The sequence below is a fragment of the Sitophilus oryzae genome, unplaced genomic scaffold (assembly GCF_002938485.1).
Source record: "Sitophilus oryzae breed Bouriz unplaced genomic scaffold, Soryzae_2.0 scaffold_172_pilon_pilon, whole genome shotgun sequence".
Classification (NCBI taxonomy): Eukaryota; Metazoa; Arthropoda; class Insecta; order Coleoptera; family Curculionidae; genus Sitophilus; species Sitophilus oryzae.
The window spans coordinates 9,930,253-9,945,246 of record NW_022146424.1 but is presented as its reverse complement, the minus strand read 5'-3'; the positions used below and the strand labels follow the sequence as shown (position 1 = coordinate 9,945,246).

Here is a 14,994-nt window from a genome sequence, read left to right as displayed (position 1 = left end):
TATTATAAAAATCTTTCAATTAAAAAATATGAATAATTTGCGGATACTTTAGATGTACAAAATATTTACTCTAAAATTGTTTCAAAAACCAATTTATATAAATTCTCGTAAATTATTATTGGAATGAAAATTTTATGGGAAATCCCCTGACCAAAAAATATTTTCATGCGCATATTTGAGACAACCTGTATATCTAAAAAACTATTTTTAAAATCTGCACACATGCTAAAAAAATAATAACATTTAATTAATTACATAATATCTCAGCTTCTAAAATAAACAAATATAATTAAATGTTAATTGATAATTACTATCAGCTTGCCTATTTACATCCGATGGAAATCTAAAAAGACTCAAAGAACAATTTTTTGAATTATTTCCACAATTAATAGCAGCGCACAGTAAGGCACTCATTTCACAGTTCGACGGACCGAATTCAACTGAAACGCTTTGCAACCTGCCAGCTTGCAAAAACTGGCAGAAAATATTTGCGAGAGTGCAACTACTCTTTTCCTTAAACTATGGTAGAACTGAAACTAATAAATTTTTAAAATATCTTTTAAAATACGTATAATATACATAAATAGATCTTCTTATAACTTTTGTTAGGACATGCAGCATAGTATTTATTACGTTTCTAATTTAATAATTTAGTATTGAACAATTTGGCACTTATCCCCTTTGGTATTTCCACTCTTCAATAGTTAATAAAATTAAAATAAAATTAATAAATTATATATTTTACCTAATTTATTATTAAATAATATTACTATTAGTCAAACCTATAGCAATTTCAAATAAAAAAATAATGGCATTTAAGACAATTACAAAAAACCTAATTTTACTAAGTTTTAACTTTTAACATCCTGTAACTCTAAAACTATGTATTTCCATGCCCATGTTTATAAGAACTTTTTTTCATATTTTTTGATAAGGAATCAATGAGTACTTATTTAAAACTTTCGTAAGTTAATGATATTAAATTTTTTAAAGGTTGCTGGTAAATTGCTTACACTATTTCGCTAACAAGAGAAAAAAGTCAGTGGCGTACATGCATTTTTAGAAAAATATTCCAGTGATAATCCATATGCACGTCCCTGGTGAATATGTCGACACTTTTTAACTTTAAAACTTTAAAATATGTCGCATTTACAGTAACTTTTACCCTCAAAATTTCATTCGTAACGCTAAAAGTACTTGGAAGAAAATTATAATAAAACGAAAAAATATTAGGATTTTAACACCCTGTAGCTACGAAACAAAGCAGAATTGGACCTATGTTGATATGAAAAATAAATCTTATTTTTACGTGAGGAATCTCCCCACGATGGTACGTTTTTTGAAACACCCTGTATATAATATAGATTTAAATTCTAATTTAATTAACTACAATTTACAATATTTATTTCGAAACTTTGAATTTTAGAAGGACAAGAAATACAGATACAGGGACGTGCTAAAAAAGCTCATCTCAGATTGAAAAATTTTATTGACAAGATACACAAATTTTTGGTTCCCAAAAAACTATTTCAATAATTATCACATTGTATTTATAAAATTGATTGCCACAGAATGACCTTCAACGAAAACCAACTTACACACTAATTATCCATTCCCTAGCACACAAAGATCATACTGTGACTAAAACTACAATATCACAGAAAATTTTGCGGGATTGAACTGAAGCGAAAAGTAAATGCGGACAGCTAAAACTCTTAATGTATCCTGTAAGATTAACACCCCTATTTATAATACATTTTGTATTTTAAAAGTTTTAGTTATCGACAAAGTTTATATATTGTTATTTTAATACAAATTGTAATTGATATAAATGCATATTACGATACAGATAATTCTAGTCTATTAGGTATACACATATAAAATTAAGAATAATATTTTAGTTTATGATAGTATAGTGAATATATGACAGCTTATGAAATAGTAAATAATGATAAAAATATTAATCTTTGTACTCATTAGGATATTTCGTTAAAAGAAAAATAAATGCTATTACTATTCACCAAACAGGGTCTGCTCAACGAGGGGATTTATGACAATGACAGTTCTGTTTGTTATTTTAACTCACAGATAAATAGTATTTTCTGTCTGTCCAAATATTCTCTGATTTATTGAACAAACCTTACTATATTTTTAATAAACTTAAATTTAGTCATGTGTCATGTATTCACTAAATTAATACAAGCCTAAATCTAATAAAAATTATTGGGCAGTTTATATTTATCGAGGTTCCTAAAAAGCCATCTTAAAAGTTAATAAAGAAGTCCATAAAATACATTGTCACAGATGGTCAGTCTCAATATTCATCGCGAAAATAAATGCTGCCTCATCAGTCTTGAGTCCTTACAAAGGAATCTTATTTTTCAATTTTTGTAATGGTAGGACCACAACTAAGGTCATGATTCATTTAACAGCTGCACATGTGGCTCTAACATAAATAGATTTTTCGTTTGCAAAAAAGTAATTTTGATTTTTATTCAATTGTATATATGTCAAAGCGTCATTGAAACCTGACACCGTTGAATTTTTGTATAGACTATGTAAACTAATAGAGGAGAAATGTCTTGTCTGTCTAGAACTGTCAAATTATTGTGTTTAGTGTCAATTATAATGCTTATGGTCATATCTAGATAGACAAGAAAGTTGTTCTTTACAGATTTACAACACAGTATAAAGATATAAGAATTTGATTATCTCGTCACCATTAATAGTACACTACTACAATACTATTGGAAGTTTTGTCTCTACAATAACCAATTTTCTTTACAAAAAAGAAAAATTTTGAAGTATCGTCAATAAATGTTGACTCGTCGCTCATAAGAGATGAGTCAGATCGATATTTGCGCCTGTACTATGAGCACTGAGTGTACTATGAGCAATAGGGTAGTGTAGTACTCTGAACGGCTGGTATATGCGGATATTGTGCTTTTGATTCATGTAGAACAAAGAAACCTTAATATATAGCTATCTTTCTTACGAGTCTTATTGCTGTTCTGTTATTTTAATATCTCTACAGAGACGGCTTTAAAGTCGTTAACCTTCAATCAAAGGGCGGAGCTTAACCTTCAACGGAGCTTACCTTCAACAACTTCAAAGGGCGGAGCTTAAGAACCTTTCCAAGCATCACGGCAAATACACTGCCACGTTAAGGAAAACTTCCTTATCCAATGAGTTGAACAAGTTATGTTTTTTCGTGTTAATATTTGTTGATAGGGCACTCTTATATTACCGTAATTGTAAAATTTACACTTAAGGTAACATTATATTCCGTGATAACTCCGAAAATAAGGCAAGACAAGGTATTTCTTGCCTCTCATTTAGTTGGAAAATATCTGAATCTGCTTAGTGACACCTTGTATCTCAATTGTAGTTAAGGCGTTTTTCTTTTAACATGGCAGTACAGATAAAAGACCATAAATATAATTTTAAGATGTTATTTCTTCCATTTTCCTCATTGTTGTGCTGAAGAGCTTTACCTACAATTTGATAAAAATTAGTGATGGGATAATCAAATTATTAAATTATTCATAATTCGATTATGAAAATAATCGTCATCATCCGATTGTTGAAAAATAATTCAAATTTTTTTAATGAATGATAAATAAAATATAATCGCATCGTTTGCGATGACTCATCAATACGAGTAGTGGATGTTTCGGCGGGATTGTTCGGTAGTCTCTTTCTTTATCGTTATCGAGAAACTAATAGACAGAGAGGGAGACAAACAACCCGATTCGCTATTAACAATCTGAGGGTTTGTTTAACCTGTTTTAATTTAATTTAACTATAGAGATTATGACGACAGAAGCTTCTACGTTCCACTAGTCAACTCGCATACCCAACAATGTTGCCGTTTGCTGTTATCTTATTTTATGAACGGTTTTAAGAATGACGGACAGTAACGCCTAGCTATAGCCAATTTTGCAAGAGCAGCTGTGGATCCATTGGTAAGGTCGTCGCTTCGGGAACGAGAGGTCCCAGGATCGTGTCCCAACCTAAACCAAAACTTTTTTATTTTTTTATTTATTTGCAGTTGTCGGTAATAGCAATAATTGATTGTGTTGGTTAGTCTCTGGGGTAAGTTTTTTTTTGTTTAGATTGCATGCGAAATACTCGACCGATTATCGTTTATGCGCGTGCAGAACTGTGAAATTAAGGAACAACAAATGGCAACGTTGGGTATGCGACTAGTGGGACGTAGAAGCTAGTCGAATTTCGAATACTGAGAACTGAGTGATGAATTATTATGAGTGACGACCTTGTGACGTTGCAAGTACACTCTTGAGTGATTTATAATTCGAATTATAATCCGATTATTAAAATCACTCATAGCCTGATAATTCGATTATTGAAATAATACGATTTTCCCATCACTAATAAAAATAAATTATACAGCAGTTTCAGGCTATACCAATGGTTGATTTTTTACATATCATAGAATTAAATACATGATTCTTATTGTAACAAAAATGAAGTCAATTGAATATCTAATAGCTTATTTAATTTTGCATCTGCGTTTATGGCTTAGTTTGGAAAAGTTTTAATCTTTGTCCACTGACTTGATGTCAGACTTAGGTAGTTTAATATAATTGAATTGGTGTTTAATAGTCATTCAGTGTTTTTATTGTTTTCTGTTTTCCTATTTTTATGTGTAAAGTTGCCTTTAGTTACTGTACGTGTGGGACGACCTTAAGATTAAAAGTATGTCTGTCAAAAAGAAGACGAAAGAAGATGGCGGAACAATAAAGTTGTCAGTAATACCGTCCGCTGTTTTAATACAAGTTTTTAATTGCAATTGTAATACCTCCGAGTAATACTATCAACAAAGAAAAAGTTCAATCTTCAACAACTGGATACTCATATATTTTAACCTACTCCTTATATCTTTATACTGTTCACAGGGTCTATAGTCTATATGGTACTTTTTATAATTATTATTCGCCTTTTTCGAACAGACGATTATCAACGGCTACAGCGCAAGATCCAGCCCGACCTGTTTTAAGAGGGGCCAATGAGATCCATTCATTACTTACCGGATCGTACGCCTCAACGCTCTTTAAATAAACGTTCCCATCGTACCCGCCTATCGCGTACAATTTATCCCCAAACGGGGTGCAAGCCACCGAATCTCTTTTCCCCGACATCGTACTTACCGTCGTCCATGTTTCCGTCGTAGGATCGTACCTTTCCACGCAATCGAACCTCGAAGATATGGGACTGTTCGCGGCCGCGTCTTGGCCTCCCATCACGTAGAGGTGACCATTGGCCGTGGCTACGCCCACGCAGCCTTTGGGGCGTGACAGGGGCGGGATCAACGTCCACTTGTTCGTGTGCGGGTCGTAGCATTCCACCGTTCTGAGGCAGTTGGGCCCGTCCCTGCCTCCGATGGCGTAGAGTTTCCCGTTGAGAACCACCACGCCCGCCGAGCAGCGTTGGTTTTGCATAGCGGCCACGTACTGCCAAGAGCGGGTGGTCGGATCCCATCGTTCCACGGTGCTGAGGTAACTCCAGCCGTCGTGGCCGCCTACTGCGTATAGAGTTCCACCCAGTATGGCCACGCCCAAGCCGTGCCTGTGGGTGTTCATAGGCGACAGCTGGGTCCAAGTGTTGGTTTTTAGGTCAAGGCATTCCATGGTGTTCAAAGTTTTCAGACCATCTCTTCCTAGACAAATATAAAATAACGCGTTATCAGATGGAAAAATTAGACTAAGTAAAATGGAAATAAAAACGGAGAAGTGCGAGTCGGATTTCCCCACCAAGGGTTCCGTATATACCGGGTGTGCTCGAAAGTGGCTCACCCCCTATAACTTTTTTATTTTTTCAGATAAAAAACGAGATTTGGTATGTTAGTATATGACATAAATTAGGATTGATTGGCGTATTCCATTGCTTTTGGTCACTCCCTGTTTCACCGGAAATGACTACAACTTTTGATTTTTAAATGGCATTCTCGGTATATTTCTACTTTATTCAATAGAAAACGACACTCTGTCACATGTCAACTTTTCACACGTCAAATCGTATTTTAAATTTCAATGTCATTTGCTGCGTTACAAACATTAATTTTTAATCATGGAGCCCTGCAAAAATAGTTTTTATTGTCTAATGTTTTTCGTGTCTTATCCTGGCCAGTTAAAAGATATCCAAATCGTATTTGTAATTATATCTCAATTTTTTCAAATGAAACAAATGTAGCTCATTAGCATATTTGGAAAAAGCATTTTTTTACAAATAATTTGGTACCACACACTTGGTATTTGTCGAGTAAATTGTCGTTATAAACCGCATGTTACAATTTCAAATAAACCATATGCGAAAATGTCAAAAGTTGACATATGAAATGTCATTCTATTCAGAGTGTAATTTTCTATCGAATGAAGTAGATATATACCGAGAGTGCCATTTAAAAATAAAAAATGTAGTAATTTCTGGTTAGGTTAGGTTAAAAGTTATAGGGGTGAGCCACTTTTGAGACGCACCCGGTAGACTATATTTTTTATGATTTAATTGTAAATCTATAGTTTTCAAATTTTTCCCTATACTTGTAGTATAAGATGGTATTACTTGCCAAATTTCATAATTTTAGATTAACGGGAAACATATATGGTAGTCGCAAAACAATTTCAGATACACGTGATCAATTTTGAGTGAAAAGCGATGGCGACAGCGCTGCCAGATTGTGATAATAAATATATTTATTATATAATTTTCTAAAGAGTTTTACGTTTTATTTTTAATTTAATAACCAATATTTTAGTAACTAATTGATTTATTTGTTTTATAGCTTATTTTACTTATTACAATATTGGCAAAAACTAGTCTATTATGAAGATTATTATAAGCGTTATTATGGGTTCTTTATTAATTTATTTATTACAAACTAATAATCACAGAATTTAATAAAAACTAACTTTGAAAGTGGTATAATGTGCTTATCCATCAAACTTACTTTTCTGACTGCAGTCAAGGGTAATAAAGGACCTTTATTGTCACGTTCTCGTTCACATTGTTTATCACGGAAGCTACAAGCTCTTTTCTTCGACTGTATAAATGCTTCGGCATATTTTCAACACACAATCTCAAGACATACATCTTTTTTCATAATAAGGGACCGTCCTCTGCTGGAAACACTGCGACCTGTGAGGCATATTGTGTTTGTCCCCTTTCTATATCTGCACCCATTCTCCTATCCCTGTGCCCTGCACTAACTTATGCAGGTCCTTGATAGGATGGGAGCATACTTCCTCCGGTTCTAGCCTAGCATTCGCAAATAAAAAGTCTTGCGATCCAGAGCCTCGCAGTGACATATTATGTGCTCCGCTGTTTCAGGATCTTTATCGCAGAGTCTGCAGCAAAGACTTCCTTGATACAGGTTGAGCTTGTTCAGGTAACACTTGATAGTCATGTGTCCTGTCAAGAGGCCTGTTGTAATCCGCAATTTATTCCTGCTAAGCATTAGCAGTTCTTTTGCGGTTTTAGAGCTAGGTCCTTGGATAAAAGCCTTGCTGTGCCTGTGCCCCTGTCTGTTTCTCCAGTGGACATTCTGCTTTCCCTGATCCAGAGTTTTAGTGCACTACGGGCCATACATTTGGGTATTCCCAGTACTGGCTCTGGACCAAGATAGGATACCGATGATCCTTGCCTAGCTAGCTCATCGGCTTTTTCGTTGCCTTGGATGCCGGTGTAGCCCGGCACCCAGAATAATTTAATTCTGTTTCTTCGAGCCAGAGCTCCCAGTTCACCTAGGCATTCCCAGACGAGTCTCGACGATACCTTTGGGCTCATAAACGCCCCAAGTGCCGCCTGACTGTCTGAGCATATATTGATGAGCTTATCTGAATAAGCTCTTCTACTGTTTTCTCTCGAACATTGTAGAATGGCGAAGATTTTGTTGCATTACCTTAGGCCACCATACCAAGGATGCATATGTTACTGAAGGTCTCACCACTCCAGTGTACAGCCAGTGCACCATCTGTGGTCTGAGGCCACAGATTTTTCCATGAAGTCGTCTGACTACCGCTAGTGTAGTCACCACCCTCCTTGTGACATTTTCCTAATGTCGGTTCCAGGTCAGTTTGGTACCAAGCGTGATTCCTAGATACTTGACCTCCCCTGAGAGAGGAATCTCATCATCGCAGAGTCTTATAGGACCTAGTCCCTCAAGTGTTCTGCGCTTGGTGAAGGAGATTATTATATACGGTCTTTGTAGGACTATATAGTCCCTATCGGACTATTTAGTCCCTATCGTGTCACCCATGATTCCACAATCTTCAAGGCCCTTTGCATTCGCTCCCTTACTGTTGTGTCAAACTTACCTCTGACTAACACGACCAAATCGTCTGCATATCCCAGAGTGTTGAAACCAGCCCTGTTGAGACTATTAAGCAGTCCGTCCATAACGAGATTCCACAGCAGAGGGGAGAGAACTCCCCCCTGCGGGCATCCTCCCGCCACCCGGACTGCAACAGTCTCATTTAGTAGGGTGGTATATGCCACTCGACTTTTGAGCATGCAGTCTATCCACCTGCAGCAGGTCTCCTCTAATCCGAGGTTCCTTGTAGCTCTAGTCAGTGACTGAAATGAGGTGTTATCAAACGCCCCTTCTATGTCGAAGAATGCCCCTAAAAGCACTTCTCTTGTTTCGAACGTCGACTCCACTTTGCTTACTACTGATGGAGTGCCGATTCGGTTGATCGTCCTGCTGTATAGGCATGCTGGTCTTGGTGAAATGGTCTTTTTCCCATTATTTCATCCCTAACATACCTGTCCATTAGTTTCTCAAAAGCCTTTAGTACGAACGACATAAACTGATGGGCCTAAAAGCCTTTGCCGTAGAATAGTCCAGACGCCCATTCTTGGGTATAAAAGTTACCCTGGTCAGCCTCCAAATTCTCGGTATATATCCTAAGGCCAGACTAGCTCTTAGTAGTGTACAAAGTTTGCTCGTCAGTAGGTCTGGTCCTTTCTGGAGCATTATTGGACAAATACCGTCCGGTCCCGGTGACTTGTATGGCTCAAATGAGCTTACAGCCCATTTTATCTTTGATTGGTCAATCACCCTTTTTGAAACCTGCCAGTCTTCCCTTGAGGCTCTTCTCGTGAATTTCTCGAGTCCACTACTCTTCCAGGTTTCTGGGGATCCCTCCAAAGTTGTTGATCTGGGAAAGTGTACCCGAAAGAGATTCAATGTTTCTTTCCCAGTGGATGTGTATTCTCCTGCACTAGTTAACAAGAGAGTTAATTGAGGACTGAGAGTCTTTAGAGAGTATTTTTTGAAGTCTGGCACATTCTGAGGTACTGTCAATGCCCTCGCAGTATCTGCTCCAAGATAATCTCTTTGCCCTCTTCAGTTCTTCGTTATATTCGGTCAAAGAGGTCTTATATTCCCCCCAATCGCCGGATCTTTTTGCCCAATTCCAGTTTTTCCTTACCTGCCTTCTTCTTGCCTCTAGCTGGACGATCCACCACGGTGTTATCCGTTTGCGGCTTCTGACAGTCTGAGGGCAGTTTCCTCAAAAGAAGAGATGATCACGTCAGTCAATTGCTCCGCGACCAGTTCCACCTCAGTCTCATTCCTTACCATTGATTTGATTCTCGTCAGTTTGCTAGTTAGGTCTGCCCCAAAGGCTTCCCAATTTGCATTCCGAGGATCACGGTAGGTTTCTACGGTCCTTTGTATTCCCGAGATTTCAAACCTTATGTGTTTGTGGTCCGAGCAACTCTCCTCCTCTGACACACTCCAGTTTTTTTATGAAATTGCTAACAAAAGTGGTGGCTAATGTTAGATCTATTACTTCCTGCCTTTGTGTGGTCACAAAAGTAGTCCTGTTACCTTTACCCATAGTAACATGCCTTACATCTGCAATGGGTGCTCTGCAGGCGTTGACTTTCTTTCACCCTTACTCGTGGGAACAGATGGACAGAGAGAATCAAGACATGCATGCTTAAAAGTGCAATTTAAAAAAAAAAGACTACGAAAATTGGCAAAAAACGAGAATTGTTCACAAAGATTCAACAAGAACACGATATTATACAAAATAATGACTGACATTAGGATAATTATTGTCAAATAATAAAGGACAACATTGCTGAACACGGCGCAATGTGACCAACGACATAGCGATAATAAAATTCGGTTTAAACTAATTTTTGCAGCTTTAATCTATATAAAATATTTGTTACAATCATTTGCTCTATAAAGTAAAATAGTAAAATGCAGAGTTGCTCGGCATCTTACATTATACAACAAATTTAAACATTTTTGCCAAAATTTCATTTAGCCAGGTTTATAGACTTTAATGTTAATGTCGATATGATTGATGACGTGCATCGGAAAATGTTTTGAGATTACAATAAATGTTGATTCCCTTGAGAGCGTCGAAATATACATTTTTTGGGGCTTAAACGGCCGTATCTTTTTTTACATTAACTTAGAAGTTTGATTTTTTAACAGCCTCAATTTTTAATTTCAACTCGATACTTCGACGCGTTCCCGAGATGAAGGGTTGTGACAGACAGACTGACGAATAATAAAGTGATCTTATAAAGGAGTATGCGCACTGAAGGGGTATCGGCGCGAGCGAACGACACGACCGGTCGGAAAGTCGATGGTAATCGACGGTCGAGAGTACGTCACCAGCATATTTGAGCATAGACGAGGAGGAGCTTATTCAAATTTAGTCAAATTCATTCGGTATTTCAAAAAATTATAAAGTATTATTACTATGTATATTTTTATGCAACTTTTTATATTTTATGCTTTATGATGGAAATTAATATTACTTAGATCTTAACCAAACACACATTAATATATTTAGATCTTAACAAACTACATAAAATTAGTGAAATAGAGTGGAAGATGGGGATAAAAAATACTAAATTACTCCTTGGCTTGACCGATTTTAACAAATTTGGTGTCATTCAAAAGGGTTTAATTTGTTCTTTAAAACAAAGCTAGATATGAAAAATAGTCAAATAAAACTTCTATTTTTAGTTTTTTAATCTAAATAAGCGTTATTAGAAACATTTATAAAATAATTTTATATACTATATATACATATACCGGGTGCGGAATATAAATTAGTGAATCGAAAAAAAGAAATAAAGCATAATTAAATTATATAATTAAATATGAAAATCTTGAGCTAAAGAAAAACTGTTATGCGATTCACTGGTTTTATCACACTTTAATCACTGCAATGGAATTTAGCTGGTTAAACATGTAAAATTAATGTACGTTGCATTTCTTTTCTCTTTCTAATGATTACTACATAACTAGATATATTTTTTATATATCGAGTGCTTTTCAAAAGTGGCTCGCCCCTATAACTCTTTTATTTTTTCAGATAAAACAACGAAATTTGGTATGTTAGTATATGTTATAAATTAGAATTGATTGACATATTCAATTGTTTTCGGTTACTTCCGGTTTCGTCGGAAATGACTACAACTTTTGATTTTTAAATGGCACCCTCGGTATTTTTTTACTTTATTCGATAGAAAGTGACATTCTGAATAGAATGTCATATCATATGTCAACTTTTGACATTCTCGCTTAATAAAAAATTGTATTTTAAAATTCAATCTAGAGTGCCATAGCTATGTTAAAAACACTAATTCTTCATCAAGGAGCTTTGGAAAAATAGATTTCATGGTCTAATGTTTTAGCGCCTTGTCCTGGCCAGTTAGAAAATGCTCAAATCGTATTTTTAATCATATCTCAATTTTCTCAAATGGAACGAGGGTGGCTCATTAGCATATTTAGAAAAAGCATTTTTTTACGAATAATTTGATACCACACACTTGGTATTTCAAGTCAAATTTTCGTTACGAACCGCAAGTTATAATTTCAAATAAACCATATGCGAAAATGTAAAAAGTTGACATATGATATGTCATTCTATTCAGTGTGACATTCTCTATCGAATAAAGTAAAAAAATCCTGAGGGTGCAATTTAAAAATCAAAAGTTGTAGTCATTTCCGGTGAAACCGGAAGTGACCAAAAACAATTGAATACGTCAATCAATCCTAATTTATGTCATATACTAACATACCAAATCTCGTTTTTTTAACTAAAAAAATAAATAAGTTATAGGGGTGAGCCACTTTTGAGACGCACCGGTTGTGACCACTTTTGAGACGCACTTTTGAGACGCACCATTATTATTTCACAATTATCACCGGTTGGAGTAAATAAAACTTGAATTAAACTCACAAGATAGCAATTATTACTTTGAAAATGGACGCTATAAACACTTTTCGGAATTTCTTTAATGAGAGCGGTTTAGTTTTTGAAATATTATTATGATTTTTGAAGATTCTGACTTTGACAAGAGAAAATTATTTCTGTTTTTGTTTGCCGTTGTTCTTAGCGACCGCTATAGCAGCGCCAGATCGCGTATAACGGTCGCGACCCAAAATAATTTCGCGACCTAAATTTTTTACGGGCTTTCCAATCTAAACTTGTTGCATTTATCTATGGATGACTATTTATCAGCTGTTATTACTAACGTCAAAACAAACCAAAAATTAAATAATATAAGTTTTTTGACAATATTTAAATTCAATTTCCACAATAATGTGAGATAATCAAAACGAGATGAGAAATAAATGGGTTTAATCAGAAGGTTTTCTAATTCAGTTATTGAATAAGTGTATTAAACAATATAGTTTACGTGCTTGTTAAGAAATTTTTATAAAAAACCGCATAGTATGATATGGTCTTGTACACTTTCGATTAATAATTCATCGGACATGTTTAATGTAAAACCGCTCCACTGAAAACAGTCGCTCGGCGTAGACTATTCGTCCCCCTCCCATGCATTCTCTGATTTCGCCTGATGGCGCCGAGTACCGCCGATACCGACGATAGCTCGTAGCGCACCGATCTAATGCAGTGCGCGGGCTTACATTTATTTCAACGTAAACTGAAAATCACGTGTAGGTCGATCGCGCCGATACCCCTTCAGTGCGCGTAGAGCTTAGGGTTCCATTTCTTCCTTTTGAGGTATGGAACCCTAAAAATGAAGTTTAGTAACAGTAATCTTATTTGAAATATACACTAGCAGTTATAGCCAGCAAACCTCTTTAATATTATTAATATTTTTAAGTAAAACCAACCTCCAACCACCAAAAGCTTGTCATCCATTAAAGCTATTCCAAACTGTAATCTTCTTCCACTCATATGATGAGCTGTCATCCATGTGTCAGATCTTGGGTCATAGCTTTCAATAGTAGTAGCACCTTTGTTATTATCTATACCACCTAAAGAATAAAAAAAATCAATATCTATTCAGAACATCTTATCCTTATTCCTGGGCATATTTATAATGCAGAGTAACTATCACAATCACAATGAACTTGAATATTAGAAAATGATCTTTTGTCAAAAATGGTAACATTCTTTCTATTACTAACTACTTACCCACAATCATTAATCTTCCAATTGTTGCTTTCCTAGGCCTGGTTCTGCTACAAGACATCTGCACCCTTCTTTCAGGTAACAAATGCCATTTCATAGCTTCCATGATGAGTTTTTGACAGAAAGTGTCACTACCAATGGCAGGTTCAACTTGGTCCGATAAGAATGCAGGAGTCAAAAATGGCAACTTAACTAAAGCCAACAATTTGCTGATATGCTTTTTCCTTTTTGCTGGTTCATGCTGTATCCAACTCATCAATGCGTTAAAGACTTGCTCTTCACAGGTTACATTCAGATCGTCGCTGTTTAACAAACTGCACATTTGATCCACATTTAATTGAAGAAATTCTTGGTTTAGAATTACCTAATTGGTATAGTTGTTAATAATAATAGAATAAAGAAAAAATATATGCCTATAATAATATAATAGAGAAAAAATATATACCTATTACCTGCATAAAATGTTGATTAGTGTAAGCATTAGCTTCATTTAATAGACTGGTACAAGATTGATGTTCTGCAAATATAGCAATTCCTAAACAGTTACTGGGATGCAATTGATGAGCTAAAAATCTAGAACAAGCTTCAACTACTTCATGTAAAAGCATCAGACATGCTGTGGCCAACAGCGTTTCAACATTATCTTCCCTAAATAAATCATATTCCTTAGATAAGTTGCATTTACAAAAATATACCAAATTTTAACCTTATCTCTATTGTGCCAGTGTAACAATAATTTACAACTGCTTGCAATACATCACCATTAATGTCAACCAAAGTAATCTCTCTTTGTTCATCATTACTTAAACTTCCTGTAAACATTGTAGCAAAGTACTCGCTTGCTGCAGAAAGTACTAATCTGTAAAAAATACTCATTAAGCAATCTATTTGGACAATTTTATCAACTGATAAAATTACCTATGTGCAGCTACTTTTCTTCCATTTTGTCCGGCTACTAATACAACATCACATAGTTTTCCGGCTTGTAAATATTTTTTCATGCACGACAAGCTATGTTCTGCATGTCCTACACAACTAAAATGTTCATCTTGGGACGACGTCGTCGAACCAGTTGAGAATAAAGAAAGTCTACAATAAAACACATTTATTTCTATGTTAATTATGATAGAAGATAATTTTTGACTAACCTGCTAAAATCTCTTGGTAAATTTGAATCGCTTCCTGCCATGCTGCTGTTTCCCGATGTACAAGAATCTCTTGAGGGGCTCATACTTTCAGACAAAGACATACTTAAATAGTTAACACTTTGAGACTATTTTCACGTGGTTATATTATTGGCATATCATATCCATAAGAAAACCGTACAATTTTCCTTTTTTTATTTAACTTTAAGAATAATATATTTGTTATAAATAAGAAACAAGCAGTTTAAAAAAATTATGTCGATATTTTATATTTTCCAATTGAACACTTTGACAGCTTGACAGCTTTGACCTCTGATCATAACATATAACATCTGACATCTGACTTGCATCTGACCACAGAACACACTAAAGAAGAACGCTAACTCCCATGCATTTTTTAGTTTGAAAAC

General features: G+C 35.3%; 1 protein-coding gene across 2 annotated transcripts; it reads right to left on the bottom strand.

Annotated features, from left to right (window-relative positions):
* Window positions 1-1,471: 1,471 nt before the first annotated feature.
* LOC115881475 (kelch-like protein 5) lies at window positions 1,472-14,903 on the bottom strand. 2 transcript variants are annotated; one of them, XR_004050052.1, is made up of 8 exons: window positions 14,588-14,903; window positions 14,358-14,528; window positions 14,146-14,298; window positions 13,892-14,087; window positions 13,443-13,803; window positions 13,139-13,282; window positions 4,393-5,680; window positions 1,472-3,875 (listed from the first exon to the last, which is right to left on the bottom strand). XR_004050052.1 is itself a non-coding variant. In XM_030898959.1 (7 exons), exons 1-7 carry the CDS (start codon window positions 14,686-14,688, stop codon window positions 4,953-4,955), a joined length of 1,854 nt encoding a protein of 617 aa, XP_030754819.1. In that variant the 5' UTR covers window positions 14,689-14,903; the 3' UTR covers window positions 1,472-4,952. The 2 variants fall into 2 exon arrangements, 1 of the variants encoding a protein (XP_030754819.1); XM_030898959.1 differs by having other exon boundaries at window positions 1,472-5,680.
* Window positions 14,904-14,994: the final 91 nt, after the last annotated feature.